The sequence below is a fragment of the Juglans regia genome, chromosome 6, assembly GCF_001411555.2.
Source record: "Juglans regia cultivar Chandler chromosome 6, Walnut 2.0, whole genome shotgun sequence".
NCBI classification, from domain to species: domain Eukaryota; kingdom Viridiplantae; phylum Streptophyta; class Magnoliopsida; order Fagales; family Juglandaceae; genus Juglans; species Juglans regia.
Window position 1 is genome coordinate 311059 of NC_049906.1, and position 17744 is coordinate 328802.

Below are 17744 nucleotides of genomic sequence, written 5' to 3' on the forward strand. Positions count from 1 at the left end.
TTTAAATATATTAAAAAAATTGTAAAAAAAAAAAAAAACCGCGATAAATATGAACGTGCTACTCTCACTCACCTTGAACCACTCGGACCACTGTCTTTTTTTTATCGAAGATAAAACTGCCCTCAAACTCGGTCCATCTTCTTTCAAGTTTCAAAGAATGTGGACCAAGCACCTAAATTTTTATGATTCTATTTTATCTAACTGGAACCACTCTTGTCATCTGTTTGGTGCCCATAAACTGGCTTTCAAATTGAAACATCTTAAAACAGTTTTGAAAATTAGAATTTTTTAGGTCTTGGAAATATTTTTCAAAACCTTGCTTTGCTTAAGGACAATATTAAAGCATCTAAAAATAGTTTGCAACATTCTAATCTTTATTATGATTTTAATGTCCTTTAAAAACTTGAAAAATATTTTGATGACAAACTTCTCTAAGAAGAAAATTTCCTTAAACCAAAATCTAGAATTCATTAGTTGTTACAGGGCGACAAAAATACTAAATTATTTCCATCAGGTGACTATCCATAAAAGAAGAAAAGCTAGGATTGATTCTCTCAATCTCCTTCATGGTACATCTACTTCTAATCACAACATCATTTCATGTTGTTGTTGTGGATTTCTTTCAAGATCAATTAACAGCTGAACATGTTCACGAGGCTACCCTTTCATTGACACAAAATTTCAGTCTTGTGAGTCAAGATGATAATGCTCTTCTTCTTAAATCTCCCATCCTCAATGAGATTAAAAATGCGGTCTCAAGAAATCTTTTGGACTCTACTCCCTGTTCCGACGGTTTCTCTTCTTCCTTCTATATTTCTTATTGGTCTATTATCTATATGATCTTCTTAAGGTTGTTACTAAGTTTTTCCAACATGATCTCTTACCCCCTCCTACAAGCACACTTTCATTGCTTTTAATTTCAAAAACTGATAGACCTACTACTTTATATAATTTTAGGCCAATTAGTCTTTGCTAGGTCTCTTATAAAATTATCTCCAAAATCCTGGCTACTCATATCTTTACTATTATACCCAAATTTATCTCCAATCATCAGGGTGCGTTTGTTGAGGGGGGATTATCTAGAACAATATCGCCTTAGCATAGGAATTCACTCATAAGTTGGTTAAGAATATCCACGATAACAATGTCATGCATAAAATTGACATGGCTAAAGTTTTTGATAGGATTAATTGGGTCTATCTTTCTCGATTTTGTCAGCTTTTGATTTTAGCGCACTTGTAGTCTCTCTTCTCAAGGCTTGTTTCCTAGAATCCCATATGCCTTAATGGTATGCATGCCAGCTATTTCACTACTCACAAGACTCTTTATCTCCTTTTCTTTTTATCATTAGTGAAGAGCCGCTAAGTAAAGGTTTGCATAAGCTTATTATGGCTGGCGATACTACTCCCTAAGCATTCCCTTGTGGATGCAACCTTATCAACCACATTCTTTTTGTCGATGATCTTTTGGTCTTCACCAATGGTTAACAAAAAAAATTCTTCGAGCCTTATGTCATTCGTTGCTCTTTATGAGAATATCTCAAGGCAAAAATTCAATCATTCCAAAAATATTTTCCTGATGCATAAAAATGCTCTCAGCATTAGAAGGAACATTATCGGTTCCATCACGGGTTTCAACAAAAGTAAATTTTCTATAGTTTACCTTGTTGCCCCCCTCTTCACTAATAAGCTTCCCATTTCTGCTTCCAATTTCATCTTGAACAAAAGGCTGGTTGGAAAGGTAAGGGTGTAACTGGTTCAGTTTTGAACAAATTTTAGAACCGAACCGGTATACACCAGTTTTATAAATTTAAAAATTAATACGTAATGGTTCATCACTGAAACCGAAGGTTTCGATTTTTTTTGAAACTGGAGCTTTCGATTTTTTCGATTTCGGTCTGGTCAGATTTACCGTTTACACGTGTAACACTACATAAGTTTAGTATTGTGATTTTTTAACACTAAACTTAATCGTTAGAATTTAGTATTTATTATTAAGAATTACTAATTTATTAGTGTCTAATTATACTAGTATGGTATAAATACTGTCTAACTTCTTAGTGATAATAATATACTTGAATAATAAAATTGAAATAGTATAATTAGTATCTAATTATATTAGTATAGTATGAGTAGTCATGTCTAACTTATATAAACTGTTATATTAATTTTATGTTATAAAATTAATAGATTTGGATAATAAGATTACAATTTAATATTATATTAATTAGCAATTTAGCATATGGATCGACTACAAACAGGTTAGGTCTAGTTCAACTTGTTTTTCATTTTTTTTTTGCACCCCTAACGAGAGGCAAGCTTACTTTGATTAAATCTATCCTTAGCTCCATCCCTATCCATATCTCTGCGCTCAATCCTCCCAAAAAATTATTGAAACCATTCACAAATCTTTTGCCATCTTTTTCTTGCGTGAGGTCGATGATGAGAACAAGAAAAACTGGATATCCTGGTGCAGTATTGCCCATCCCACCCATAAGGGAGGCTTGGGTACTAGAAATTTGTATGATGTCTTGTAAGCCCTTCACTATAAACTAGCTAGGCGTTTTCTCACCTCTACTTCTCACTAGGCTACATTTCTCCACCAATAACATATAAGAAACATTTTTTCCTTTAACAGTATAGCGATAGAAAAATTATCACTCTAGCTAGCTCTTGGAAACTTCTTAGACGCTACCTCCCTATCATTCACCAGGAAAGTTAGTGGAATATTAGGGAATGTGCTTTTAATTTCTAGTATGATAACTGGACCGATAATGGTTCTTTAGCTCAGAAGGGCTTCTATATCACCAATCACAATCTTCAAGTAAAAAATGCTTGTAGTTGGAATATGTAAATTTTTTCTTCTTTATTTGACACCTATCTAGTTCAAGAGGTTATTCAACGCCGCATCATGCTCAACTAAGTCACGATGTTAGAATCTGGAAACACTCTTCTAATGGCAAGTTCTCCTCTAAATTAGCTTGGAATTTTCTTAGGGATCATCTTCCTCACACCAACGCCATAAGTTTTGTTTGGAATCAAACCCTTCCCCATAAAGATTTTAGTTTTAGGTTGAAAGTTTCGGCATAATGGTATACCTCTTGATGATAGAATCCAACATTGTGGTATCCCTATGGCCTCAAATGTTCTTCTTGTCTTGAAGGATATTGTAAAACTGAAAATCATATTCTTGTGGATTGCTTTCTTGCAAAGACCATTTGGCACTGTTTCGTTGTATCCCTATGGTTCTATTTGCAGTTTCATAATAGTATCCCTCTTGTGGTATCCCTATAGCCTGAAAGTGTTCTTCTCATCTTGAAGGATATTGTAACACTGCAAATCATGCCTTCGATGATTGCTTTCTTGCAAAGACCATTTGGCACTATTTCGTTGTAGCTCTTAATCATGCCTTATTAGACAACAGTTGATGGAAGGACATTGCAATCCATTAGTGATCGTCTTTTAAGGGTCTTGATCAATTCAATTTCCTTGCTCGTTTACTGTCTTTGCTCTTCTTGTGGGAATTATGGCTAGCTCGCAATAAAACTAAATTTAAGAGTTTTTTTTTTTTTTTTTATAAGAGAACGAATTCTTCATTTCATAAAAGAAACAGATTACACAGCAGAATCAAGCCAAAGGAAATTAGCTATTACATCCGGGTACGAGCCCCACCATAAACTAATTTCCGAGACACTCAAGCCCAACTTGGCAAGTGTATGAGCTACTGTATTGCAGCTTCTATTTGCATGTTCTAAAACACATGTTTGAAAACAAAGCATTAACTTCCTGACTTCACTAACCATATTCCCCATGATAGCCATAGACTGACCTTCACTTTTAAACTCATTCACAGCCAAAATAGAGTCAGATTCAATTGACAAGTGATGGATACCGAGATGAAGACACAACTGTAAACCTCTAAAGACAGCAAGTACCTCGAGTTCAATAACATTTAGACTAGCCCTTTCTCTTATCACTGCCGCCATTATAACTTCACCCTTTGAATCTCTCAATACCACACCTATACCTGCCACTGATCCATCTTGAGAGAAAGCTCCATCTACATTCAATTTAAAAGTGCCAGGAGGTGGCACTTCCCATCTTCGATGCTATCTGATTACCGATATAGGTGTGTTTCTCAATTCACGGAACCCTTTCTGCAAAGCCAAGGTACTTTCCAATATATCTTCAACCTTTGCTTCTTTTCCTTCAAAAATTTTCCTATTTCTTCTGTCCCAGCAGCTCCAGCATCTCTGCACTATTATGTATCTGCAAGTTTAGGACTGCATCAATAAAAAGTTGTAAGCATCGAACCATATTTGCTTTAGGAAATTTCTGACCCAGACTTCTCTTGTGGATGGGCAGGAAAGAAGCACATGCAAAATGTCTTCTCTACAAACATTACAAAAAGCACACTTCTCTTCAATGATTACATGTTTCTTTCTAAGATTATGCATAGTGGGTAAAATGCCTTTGACAGCCTTCCATGCAAACACTTTTACTTTTGAAGGGAGTTTCATATTCCATATTGACTTCCACACTTTTCTTAAAAGATTAGTATTCGATGCTTCACCTCTTTGTGTTCCCAAATTAACTGATCTGAACAATCTATATCCACTCTTGACTGTGTATCTACCATGAGCTTCATGCGTCCAGCTAGTAACATCTGAATTTCCTTGGCTAAGCACTAACTTCGAAATCTGTAGAGCCACTGCAGGGGGGAAGACGCTTGAAATTTTACTTACATCCCAGGCTATCTGTCCAGGTAGAAATAAGGAATCAACAGTAGCTTCCTCTGCTCCTATTACTGACAAAAGATTCATATCAGTAATACTTTTAAAACCTGGTATCCATACATCCTTCCAAATTCTCACTTTACTACCCGTGCCTATTCTCCATCTACACCCCTCCTTTAACTTGGATATTGTACTCCAAATTCCTCTCCAAACAAAAGAGGGATTATTCCCCAAAGCAGCATAAAAAAAGTGGTTCTTTGGAAAATATTTTGCCTTAAACATGCTGTGAAGCAGCGAGTCCGTATTAGACATTATGCGCCATCCCTGCTTGGCCAAAAGAGCATCATTAAAGACCTTCAAGTCCTTAAATCCCATTCCACCTTCCTTTTTTGTTTCACACATTTTCTTCCAACTCATCCAATGAATTTTCTTCTCTTCTTTTTTCTGCCCCCACCAGAATTTTGCCGTCATTTGTTCAAGATCATGACACAAAGTTGAAGGAAGTTTAAAACAGCTCATGGAATAGCTTGGAATGGCTTGTGCTACAGCTTTAATCAGTACCTCCTTTCCCCCTGCCGATAGGACCTTTTCTTTCCATCCTTGCAACTTCATCCACACTCGATGCTTTATCTCAGAAAAAGCTCTCGTCTTTTCCTTCCCACAAAAGTTGGGAGTCCTAAATACTTTTCATACTCCTGACTTTGCTCTACTCCCCAAAAGTCCATAATTGCATCCTTAGTTGGTGAATACACATTTGAGCTGAACACAAGGCCCGTTTTGTTTCTGTTTATGACTTGACCAGAAGATGCTTCATAGAAGTTAAGCATTGATTGAATTTTCTGATTTTCTTGCATACTTGCCTTACAAAATAACAGGCTATCATCTGCAAAAAGTAAATGAGAGATCTTTGGGGCACCTCTACAAATCTTCATTGCTGAAATTTCTCCTCTTCTCTCGGCTTGTTTTATTAAGGAGATCAAACCTTCAGTGCACAGTGAAAATAAGTAAGGTGAAAGAGGATCGCCTTGTCTTAAACCTCTAGATGGAGTGAAAGGACCTTTTGGCTCACCATTAACCAAAACTGAAAATGAAACAGTTTTCACACCATTAACATCTGAACCCTTACTATTATTGTTAAACTCAAGAAGTGGTTGAGAGAGCTCAATCATCTTCTAAAACCATAAGCTCTAACTTTTAAGGACAACATTAAGGTTCTCAACTTTTTACACATCTCTCCATCAACTCTCTAGACCAAACGCCCTGTTTTAGTCAAATGGATTCCACCACCTTTAGGCACTCTCAAGCTTAATATTGACGATGCTTCAAAAGGTAACATTGGGAATGCTGGTGGTATTTTACGTTCCCATAATTGCTCTATCATATTAGCTTTCTCTTGTTTTCTAGGTACCTGTACCAACACTTTTGTTGAATTTTTAGCTTTGAGATTTGGTTTGATTTTGCTATGAACTGAGTATTTCTAATCTGATTGTTGAGACCAATTCTCTTATTGTTGATAATTGGCTTAATAAAGACTCTTCGCCTGGAATTACTCTAATATTTGAGATCATATTTTACATTTCAAGATCCATTTTCCTTTTAGTATGAATCACGCCTGTAGAGAAGGTAATGCGCTTGTTGATAGTCTAGCTAACTATGGTGCAATGAGACTCACGATAAACTTTTCTTTCCTTCTTCAACTCCCTAAACATATGATTGTTTTGTTCTTTATGGATTGTGCAGGTCTCCCTAAACAAAAACTCGCCCCTTGGTGAGCGAAGTGCTCCTCACAAAGAGCGATAAAAAAAGCTCGCCCCAAAATGTGCTCCTCTTAGGGGTGAGTATTCAAACACATTACTGAAGTAATCTTGTTCTTGGGAGGTAAGAACTTTGCTCGTTGCTTCGTATCTAGGAAGGCAAGTGAAGTGCCAACACTTTTTGGTGTGAGCAAAAATACTCGCCACCTCTATTCCTAATCGCGAGTATTGGGAGCTCTCACCTTGGGACGTGCAAAAACTGCTTCGACCTCAGGAGCGACCAAAGATTGTGATAATTGTCTAAAATCTAATTTATATCATTTCATATTGGGCATTATTACATCACTTTTGAATGTAAATTCACTTATATGCATAATTATATATCACTCTCTTCACCACTGCATAGTATACAAGTTTTAGTAATAAAGTGTTGGGTGTCATGATGTTTAAATGTAAATATTTTAAGAGAAATTGATGCAGTTATTTTCTTTTGTGGAAATTCAATGAAAAGATAGTCAATAAATCCCAAGCAATTAAAGATAATCAAAGGCCAAGATGAAAGGAAAAAACTGACCTGGAGGTCTAGATTTCGGATGAATAAGCCAGACACAGAAAATCTTCAATCGAGACAAATTTGGAAATACCTGTAGTTTAGAAGGAAACTAACAACAAATAGGTACTTTGGTCATAACGTTCTAATATGATCTTCGATTGGTTCAATTTTTAGTGAGTTGAAAACCTCACTTCAAGACCGACAAATTCATGTCTAATGTAATTTTTCAAATTGGGAAGTTTAGGGGGTCAAACGGAGGCTAGAAGTTAGGGCAACAAAAGAGGACCCATGAGGCGACGCGACCCAGTTTTCGGCTCTACCTTGTCTCCACCTTTGCTCTCTTGTGAAGGATGTTTTCTAGTGTTGGGTTTTGTGCTTTATTTTAGTTTTCTTATAAAAAATGTTTCTTCGAATTCCATGGCTTTTGTGATGAACCTGGTTGACTAAATTTTTATACTAAGGTTAGATGTGATGTTTAATGATTTATATATTGTTTCGGATCAACAATAGAGTTTATATCGTGAGTTTGATCTATAGAATGATTTTATTATTGGATACTTTGATTATCTATATATTTATCTTGATTCATTGTGATTTTCGAATACATTTGATACTTGAAAATATTTGTGATATTCAAATAGATTTGTGAATGTTTTAACCATCAATTGTTCATGATTAATCTTTAGTGATTAGTTTTCTTGGCCTTAATTGCTAAATCTTCTAGTTAGACAGAATCATTATTCCAGTTTAACTGAGGTAAATTCATTGGAGACAATATTCTAAATTATTAGACAGATCTTTGAAACTTTAGTGGTTCTCCATATTAATTTATTTTATCATTTTAGTTGTATTTTTTACTTTAAAAATCCTCATCTCAGTAATTTTTTTCCTCTATTTGATTGCATGTTCTTTTTAATAATTTGTTTTCATTGTTTAAGTTTATTTTCCATATTAATTTATTTTATCATTTCAGTTAGGTTCGACCATGTTAGGTACTACAACACCTGTATGATTGCAGGTAAAACTACTCTGAATTTTTGGTTCACTACTTTGAGTCAAAGTTTAGGCATAACAGATTTATCGAACCTAACTGAGCAAACGTATGCTAAGCTAGCAAAGCAAAAGTGCTCACACCCCGAGGCAAGCAACATATGCTCCTCTAAGGGGCGAGCGTTAAAAAAAATAAATTATGTAACACCCGGACTCAAAATTGGTATAGTTGGACTTTAGATTTTTATTTATTTATTTATTGGAGCTTGATATTTTAAGTTTTTATTTTACGAATTTGAGTAGTGATTTTATTTTAATTTGGAGATCTTGGCCGTTTATTTTTATTCTCCCCGCATGTTTATTTATTTTTTTTGTTTGTTTTCTTCTTATTTCCGTCTATATTTTTTTCACATGGTTTTTTTTTTCCGTCGCCCACAGCATGCATGCACACACACGGTTTACCCTTCCATCCGCACACACGTCTCTTTATCCCTAGGGTTTTTCTTTTGCTTTGCTATATTTATTTACGTTACACTTTTCTCGCACACTGCACAACCTAGCCCCTCTTGCCGCTGCATTCATCTTCCCCAAGGCTCCTCAACCCTACATTCACCAACCTGCCCGAGCCCCACGAGAAACCGCAAACCACCAACACCGAAAGATAACCCACTTCGGAAATCTCCACCACGCACGGCCAGCAGAGGGAGATCATCATCACGAGTCACTCGCTACGCGTAGAAGCGTCACGCCGCTGCCCTGCCACTCGAAGTCGTAGCCCAGCAATTCCTCCTCTTTGCAAACAGCGCACCCCTTCTCAGCCACCGTGGTAGACCTCACCACCGTGCCCACTGCCCAGTCACACGAAGCTGTCGCCTAGCGTCCCGTAGCCTCTACAGCAAGCATCGGACTGCTCTGTTTTGGTATCTAAAAACAGAGCATATTCAGCCACCTTGAGCCGCTGAAAACACCATCCACCGAAAGCTCCTCCACGCTGTGCCCCCACAGAAACTGCCAAGGAGGACGTCCCATCACCCCTGTCCGCCGCACGCTGCCTCTGTTTCCCTGGTAAGCTCACGCCATTTCTTGTTGGTGTCTCCGTTCTCTCGGTCTCTCCCTCTTTCTCTCACCATGTGCCTCTTTTGCTCGTCACCCTCTCTTCCTCTCTCAGCCAGTGACCAGGCGCCACTCCACATCTTTTGTAGTCTACCGCTAGCTCCATGTCATAATGCCGCCATCTCTCCGTAAGTGCTGCCGCTGCACTGTTGTTGAGTTTTCTTATTTCCGCTCTCTATTAGTTCATTGCAAGTTGTGCGTATATATATAGATATATATATATATATATATATATGTATATGTAGTTTACGTGAACTATAGTAGGATGTATTATTACATTTTTACCCCTTAAAGCATACCTATAGATTTATTGTTTTCGAGTGTTTAATTTTGTGAGTTTATATTATGTACTTTGGATTTTGAAATCATGGGTATATAACATGGACTACATGTGATTTTTATTTTTAGACTTAGGCACATGTGAGTTTTATTTTGTTAAGTTGTTTTTGTAAAAGACTGATTTTTTTTAACAAAATATTTTTATGAAAATACTGATGAATTCTTGAAGTGATTCGTAAATGCAAAATCTTATTTTAAATCCTTTTAAAAGAATATTTTTTGATTTAAACAAAAGTATGATCATCTACTTATAATGATTTCGATATGGTTACGCTATTTTTAGTTTTATAAATTATAGTAAGATCTCAATTATAAATAAATTGTAATTTAATATTTTAGTCGGAGTTATTATGTTTGATATTGATGAGTTAGAAAGTGATGTTGGTATATTAGGAATAATGAGAATTTAGGTTTTTGAGGAATTAATATAGATTATTTTAGCATCTTAAGCTTAAATATTGAGATACGTGTTCGATTGGAAATTTATGAAAATTACGTGATTGTGTTATAGGTGAAGATTAAATTTTATTCGGCATTTTTGAGAAAATTTTGGAAAAGTTAAGACGTCCAGGTAAGCGGGATTCCTATACTAGACTTTGCATTTAAAATAAAATTAGCTGAGGTTATTTTTGGAAAATATACATATTTGATGTTGAAAAGAAATTTGAACTGCCTCAGTTATTTGTTCTGCATTACTCATAAGATTCTGTTTAAGAAGAAATTATTTTTTGTCATGACTGGTGTAGACATGAGCTTATTTTTTACATTCTGTTTCTGAACTTTGAAAAATAGAACGAATATGAAATTTTGTGCATAAATTATGTTGTGTTATGATTTTGTTCTGTTCTGAAGATTTTTATGTACTCTAATATGATCTGATGTGATTTTTGAAAACCTCTGGCATAACATTCTGTTTCTGTTTCTGTTCCATTCTGACCTCACCATGGGTGTAAAACTGTGGCCTCTGTTTGGGTTGGTACCAACTTTTTTGTTTCTGGTGCACCCACTTTGAAAACAAAATGGTTTTCTGCGTGGTCTTTCCTATGTGCACACTCGGGGCTCCGAGAATGAATAAGGGGAAGATTCACATTCTGTTTTTGCTCGGTTAGTTACCGGGGTTTGCACAACCCTACCACGGGAGTTAAACATGATATTTGTTCTGATATGATAAGATAAGATGTGATTTTTCAGTTTATGCTATGCCAAAGGGATTTTGATTATGAATATTTTCGAACTTTCGCTCTGATATTTTTGATAACATGTTATGACGCTGCATTTTGAAAACATTATTTATGATTCTGCATTTTGAAAGAAAATATTTTGTTCTGCATTCTGTTTTCTGTAAATGATCATATTTACACACTAGTATATGTCATCTGCTTACTGAGTTGTTGATAATTCACCCCTTATCTCCATATATTTTTCAGATAATTTTGATGGTTAGTTGGAGAACAAGAGTAGAAAGTTTAGCAATGTGTGATGATCGTAGTGGAATAAGTGTCTGATGGTACAAATGCTTATTTGAGGGTCATAGTTAGTAAACTGATTTATTTTTTTCGGGGTATTTGATTTTATGAGTTGATGATATTTTCGAGTTTTGGAGAATTTCTAATTTATGTTATTGGGGATTTCTTTATTGTAGCCATAGAGGAACTTAAATTTTTAGATTGATTAAGTGGATTAATATTTTGTGAGATTTTCTGAATTTTATAGTTGTGTTATTTAAGTTAATTTTAAGTATTAAGAGTTAACTCTCCGGACCTTCGGGAACGGGGCGTTACAAATTAAGTGTTATTTGCCAAAGTGCTCATCTTGGAGCGCCCAAAAGTAAAAAAAAAATGATCATTGTCTAGGGCAAGCAACGATATCTCGCACCTGTGGGTGAGCACTTTAGTTGCATTACATGCTTGAGAATTGTGCTCGATGGCTGTGAAAACTCGCATAGGTTGTACTAGTTCGATTAAATCTAATGCTTACGTGGGAGCTCGGCTTCTGAGATTGTAAAGTGTACCCAATCTCTATAAGTACTTAACCCCCTACTTATATATAAAAAATATATCTAACGCTTAATCAAATTGATTGGTTTACATGGGAGCTTGGCTCCTGAGCATGTACAGCGTACTAGATCATCATCAGTATCTTACCAAGTCCACAACAAAAACTTTCACCATAAATCTCAATCTCAAAACCATAAGTCGAGGACACAAATACCCACCAAAAGTCTGCATGTCAAAAACATCAAGCCGACGATATAAATACATACAAAAAAAGATCCATTCTAGTGCAAAAGTGAATATATTTTTTGTTAAATTTTCTATATTTCCATTTATGCTGTGGCTGCAGGTTGCGCCGTGGTAAGATTCGATCACATTCACACTGTTGTCCATCTATGTCGTAGCTCACGCCATGATCGACGAACAAACATGGCTTTGCAATTTCTCTATAGAAGAAGAAGTTTGAAGCATAAGAAGAAGGAAAAAAAAAACTGAAAAGTAAAGAACAAGAATATGGTAGATGGAGAGTGGGGAGTGTGTGTAAAGATGAAGATCAAGCAGGTTTTAGAGATTTCTGGTTGTCATTGGCTGGTTTAATTTGGATTAGGGATGTTTATGTATAAATCGATTTGTTATAGGAACATTTTAGTTATTTCGAATATGTAACAAAATCACTTTAGCCTAACCTAGGTTTCTTGTAAGGGCACATTAGTTAGATTAGCACCTGTAGCAATTTCAGTCTAACATGACATCTGTAGAGGGATATTTTAAAGCCTCGTTTGTTTTTAGAGATAAGATGAGATGGGTTGAGATTAAAATTAAAAGGTTAAATAAAATATTGTTAGAATATATTTTTTAATATTATTTTTGTTTTGAGATTTAAAAAAGCTGAATTATTTATTTTATTTTGTGTGAGAATTTAGAAAAGTTGTAATGATGAAATGAAAAGTTTTCAAAATTTTGGATTTTAGTCTTGAAAGCAAACCAGGCCTAGGGTCCATTTGGAACCACAATTGTTCCCATATATTCTCAGATATTTTCAAACTATTTTATTATTATTCACAAACTATTTAATTACTATTAACAAATGTTCTTAGATATTCTTAAGATTCAAATAAGCCATTGGGATTTGTTTAGATGTTAAGAGCATCTCAAATTATCTTTGAATAGAAATGAAATAGTTGTGAGTAGTAGTAAATAATTTATTAACAATAGTGAATTATTTTGTAAGTAATAGTGAAGTAGTATGAGAATATTTGATAATAATTATATTCTCAAACCAATCCCAAGTCTAATAAATTTGTTATTCCTAGGCTCAAAACTCACTCTAATTATAGAATAAATTATATATTTTTATGAGAAATGATTTATATAAGTTTTAAATAGAAAAGTTTTATATAAGCGTTTGTGAAAAAATAGATCTTATTTAAAAAATTATAAAAATTATTATTTATTAGTAAGATTTACTTTTTTATAAATAATTTATATGATATTTATCTATTTAAATCTTGTAACTAGTATTAGTCTATTTTTATATGGTAAAATTAAGGTTAATCAGCAAAACTCGGGAATACCCTTCGGGAGGTCGAAGTTGTAAGTTTGGAAAAAACCCGATAAACACAAACGGGGCCGCACGACACTTGACTTTACCCCAAAACCTGAACCCTACTCTCTGTATCGCGCTCTCGCTCTTTCGGTTTACAGTGATAATAATTACAGAAGTATTGCAGTTTATGATTGGAATTGGAAGATTATGGCTTCGGAAAGTGCTTCCAGAACGAGTCCAACGGCCGATTCCTACATTGGGAGCTTGATAAGCTTGACTTCCAAGAGCGAGATTAGATATGAGGGCGTGCTCTACAACATCAATACTCATGAGTCCAGCATTGGACTCCGAAATGGTAAGTTTTCTTTTCTAATTCTCTCTCAAATGGTAAGTTTTATCCGAATACATATATATTTCATACGGTAATATTTTGTTGTAGTTTCAGTTCTATTGCCAAGTTTAGCTTATAATGTATATTTATTTCATATGATTATGTTTGCATCTGAGTTCTGAGTGAGTATTAGAAGGAGTATGGCACAAGTTTGTTTTAAAGTAACCTTCTAGGTGATGTGGTTTGAGTGGGGATATGCGGACGAAGATTTTTTCGGTGTGGATTATGCGTATAGCATTGGAAGATTAATCTGGCTTCAAAGATGTTTTTGCTGAGGCTTATAACGGTATGTGGTGATGTCGGGCTTGAGTTGGTTAATCGTGTGACCAGGAAGTCAGGATGTTTGGGGTATTCATTTAGGACACAATCTCAACTTTTATAAATCTACAAGTTCAAGATGAGATAGTCTTTGTATCCCTGTCAAAGTCTCAGTTGATCTTGGGGATTGGAGCACTTCATGAAATAATGCCTCTATGAAGGGGGCGGGGGGGTGGGGGATTCCGGGCTTTGTACATAAATTTGATATCCAATCCATATTATGTATCCATCAAACAGAAATTGTTATTTTGTCGTGTGCATTTCTTGTTTGTATCTCTGATGTATATATTAGACGTATTCAAGTTCTTTTTTTTTTTAATTTTTTTAATTTTTTATTTTTTATAAGTAAGAATTAGATGTATTCAAGTTATGTTCAGATGGATTTTCAATACTCATTTATCTCTCTCCATGTGACAGTACGATCATTTGGAACAGAAGGAAGGAAAAAAGATGGTCCGCAAGTACCTCCAGGTGACAAAATTTATGAGTACATACTATTCCGTGGGAGTGACATCAAGGTATCCTATGGCCAACACTCTTTGGCTGCTCTTCATGTTGTTTATAATATTTACTTTGACTATTTGGGCTTAATAATATTAAGTTTTTTATTTTGCTTTTGGAGGGAAGTCAATACATTGTTTTTAGTGGTTTCCTGTGTCAAATCTGCCCGTTTATGTTTGATTTTAAGAGATGACTACAACAAGGATGCAATGACATAGGCTTTGACATTCCCTTTAAAACAGAGCTGTTTTGTAATTCTCAAAACTGATCACAGTGCAGAATATGAGATGACAGGCAATAAGTGGCCTGATCTATAATTCTTTTATCTGATATAATTTATGGTTTTTAGCCTTTCTTTCGAACGTTTGCATGGCGCGGGCGGAGATTTTCTTTTCATTAAAAAAAAAAGAGAGAGAGAAACGAAAAAGGAAAATAATTTAACAGATGTTATCTCAAGACTCAACTTTTTGCACTTCATATTTTCTGTTGGTTAATATTTCTTTTGTTTTCTTGGTTAATATTTCTAGTGAGCAGAACTAGAAAGATCCTAAACATTCTTTAAGCTTCCTTCTGCAGGATTTACAGGTGAAATCTTCTCCACCTGTTCAGCCTACACCACCTATAAACAATGATCCGGCTATTATTCAGGTGTTTGGTGTGAAGACCTTTTTATCACATTATGAATTAAATTGGGCTAAATCATTCTGAATTTTTTCAAATTTCTTATGCAGTCTCACTATCCTCACCCAGCTTCTACTTCTACAAGCTTACCTCTTGCTGTTAGTGGGTCTTTGTCAGATCTTAGTTCACATACTGCACAGTTGGGACTCCATGGATCAAGTTTCCAAGGTGGCCTTCCTTTGTATCAACCTGGAGGTAATATAGCTCCCTGGGGAGCTACACCATCTCCTTCTAGTGCAAATGGTGGTGGGATTGCTATGCCAATGTACTGGCAAGGATACTATGGCCCCCCAAGTGGGCTTCCTCATTTGCATCAGCATTCTTTGCTTCATCCACCACCCGGACTGTCAATGCCTTCTTCACTGCAGCCGCCGATGCAATATCCTAATATTAATACCTCTTTACCCACTGGAGCTTCAAACTTACCTGACCAACCATCTCCTTTGCCTCCTCCTATTTTTAATTCTGTGAATTTAAGCTCTAGTTCCTTAGCACCATTAACTCTGCCTCCCGTCCCTTCAGTCACACTAACTTCTGAAACAATAGGAAACTCAGTGCTTAACAAGGCACCACCTAGTTCTGGCCTGCCTGCAATTGCATTAGGTTCTAGTTTGCCATCTCTGGCTCCTTTAACTATGTCTAGTCCAGATATAAATGCTACTGTGCCACCAATCAACAAGCCTCCTGCAATTCCTAGTCCAATCTTGTCGTATCAAGCCTCTTCTAAATCTACATCGTCTATTGCTGGAACATCCAACTCTATTCACACTGAAACACCAGCACCATCATTGGTAACTCCGGGTCAGCTGTTGCAGTCTGTACCTACCGCAGTTTCTTCTTCTCAAACTTCCCAAATAGCGCAAAAGGATGTAGATGTGGTTCAAATATCATCATCACCTTCATTGTCAGCACCAATATTGCCAGTTTCAGCTGAAGCTCAGCCGCCAATACTTCCATTACCAGTACCTTCACAAGCTGCTCAAAAGGTGATCTTGTTACATCCATCTTTGTGTGTGAGTTCAATTATGCAGGTCAGTTTATACTGTTTTTTGTGAGCTTTTATACTGACCCTGTCTGCCCTTGGTTCATATGCAAACTGCAAAGGCACTGTATTGTTGCAGTTTTTGGTTGCTTACTCTACTATTTTATCCTTATGTGGAATTTACTGCTGGATTCCAAAGGTTGATTTGTAGGATATTCATGAAGTGCTGCGCCTGCTAAAGAAATTTAATTTCTCTTTTTTCTCCTTTGAATTAAATTGAACGCCTTTCTATACTACCCAATCATGTTGTCTATATATCCATATGTCGTGAGGATTCTGACACACACACTCTCTCTCTCTCTCTCATGCCAGCCAAATGGAACTCCTTTTCAACATCGTCATGGTTACCGGGGACGTGATAGAGGAAGAGGAATGGGGGTAATTTGTTGTTTACACTTATGTTTTGAAATTAAGTTGTGTTACTTCATATTAAAAAAAAATTAAGTTGGGTTACTGGATGTGGATCAAGCTTCAATCTGAGAACTCCATTAAAGACTTTAAGTATCAATGTAGTTATATGATGAGTTTCACTTTTCAAGTCTCTAGATCAAATTAAGGTATTTTTTAGGAGTGAGAGCTGCATTTTGTGTTTATGAAATTTCAAATCTAATAAGAGATTTACACAATGTCGAGGTACTGCTGATGACATCCCAAGTAAATCTTGATTTACGTAATGTCATCATGATTTGTAATTGATTAGTTTCTCTCATTGAATGTGGTTTTGGCATGAAAATTTGAATACATGCTGTGCAGAGTTCACATCCTGCAAAAAGATTCTCTGAAGATTTTGATTTCACAGCTATGAATGAGAAATTTAAGAAGGATGAAGTGTGGGGTCATCTTGGCAAGAGTAGTAAATCTCATTCAATGGACAAAGAAGGGGATGAAAAATTTGGCGATGAGGATGATACTCAAGACGATGATGATGAATTACCAAAATTTGGGGTCAAGGTGATATTTGCTGTTTTGTGTATCATTATGGCTAGATCAAGTTCTGTTTTTGTTTGGGGGGGGTGGGGGGGATTTTCTTTTTTTTTTTTTTTTGATAAGTAAGAAAGTAAGGATGATTTCTTTACTTCATTTATAATACACAATTTCTTTATTTCAGCAGCCTGTCTATAATAAGGATGATTTCTTTGATTCCCTCTCCTGCAATGCACTTGGTCATGAATCACAGAATGGAAGGACTAAATTCTCTGAGCAAATGAAGATAGACACAGAGGTAAAAAAAATTTTGATTTGTCACTCCCATGTCTTGAGAATTATGTCCAATAAGTTTTGCATGTTGGTGTGCAGACTTTTGGTGACTTTGCAAGGTATCAGGGTGGTCGAGGAGGTCGTGGACATGGGCGCGGTGGTCGTTTCCGTGGTGGTTACCATGGAAGGGGGTATAGTCATGTTGGGAGGGGCTGGGGGCGGGGCGTTTCCAGTCGTGGCCCATAGGGGCACTTAAAAGACTTTTTCAAATGTTGTAGTGGGTAAATGTAAAGCCTATCTGCTCACGACAGCAAACCAGTACTTGAGGGCTGTGCTTGTTATGGTTGTGTTCTCACACATTTGACTGTCCTGAAAATAAAGAGTAGGATATTGCATTTTGATTTTAAATTTTTCTGAATCTGTTTCCCTCATTTGACAGAAATTTTATTTGGAGTTAACGAAAGAACCGTTAGTTTTAAGTGGACAAAATTTTCTGCCATCTAAGGGTAGGATGGCAAACAGTTGCTTTATTGTTATTGTTATTATTATTGTACAATTAGTGCCTGTTTATGTATGATTTGTTAAAAAAT

At 35.8% G+C, this 17744-nt stretch overlaps 1 protein-coding gene across 2 annotated transcripts; it reads left to right on the top strand.

The window, feature by feature from the left end:
• Positions 1-13035: 13035 nt before the first annotated feature.
• LOC108993284 (protein decapping 5-like) lies at positions 13036-17681 on the top strand. Of its 2 annotated transcripts, none has more exons than XM_018968146.2 (8): positions 13036-13379; positions 14151-14251; positions 14811-14882; positions 14966-15901; positions 16270-16335; positions 16711-16908; positions 17066-17179; positions 17254-17681. In XM_018968146.2, the coding sequence occupies exons 1-8, from the start codon at positions 13232-13234 to the stop codon at positions 17398-17400; spliced, it is 1782 nt and encodes a 593-aa protein (XP_018823691.1). In that variant the 5' UTR covers positions 13036-13231; the 3' UTR covers positions 17401-17681. The 2 variants fall into 2 exon arrangements, with proteins under 2 accessions (XP_018823691.1, XP_018823693.1); XM_018968148.2 differs by having other exon boundaries at positions 13075-13379; positions 17069-17179.
• Positions 17682-17744: the final 63 nt, after the last annotated feature.

Excerpts from the sequence above, each read along its gene's own strand:
- LOC108993284 (XM_018968146.2), top strand. The coding sequence starts at position 13,232 with ATGGCTTCGGAAAGTGCTTCCAGAACGAGTCCAACGGCCGATTCCTAC. Across the intron at positions 14,883-14,965 it reads ATGATCCGGCTATTATTCAG|TCTCACTATCCTCACCCAGC; the intron begins GTGTTTGGTGTG and ends TTTCTTATGCAG. Across the intron at positions 15,902-16,269 it reads CTTCACAAGCTGCTCAAAAG|CCAAATGGAACTCCTTTTCA; the intron begins GTGATCTTGTTA and ends CTCTCATGCCAG.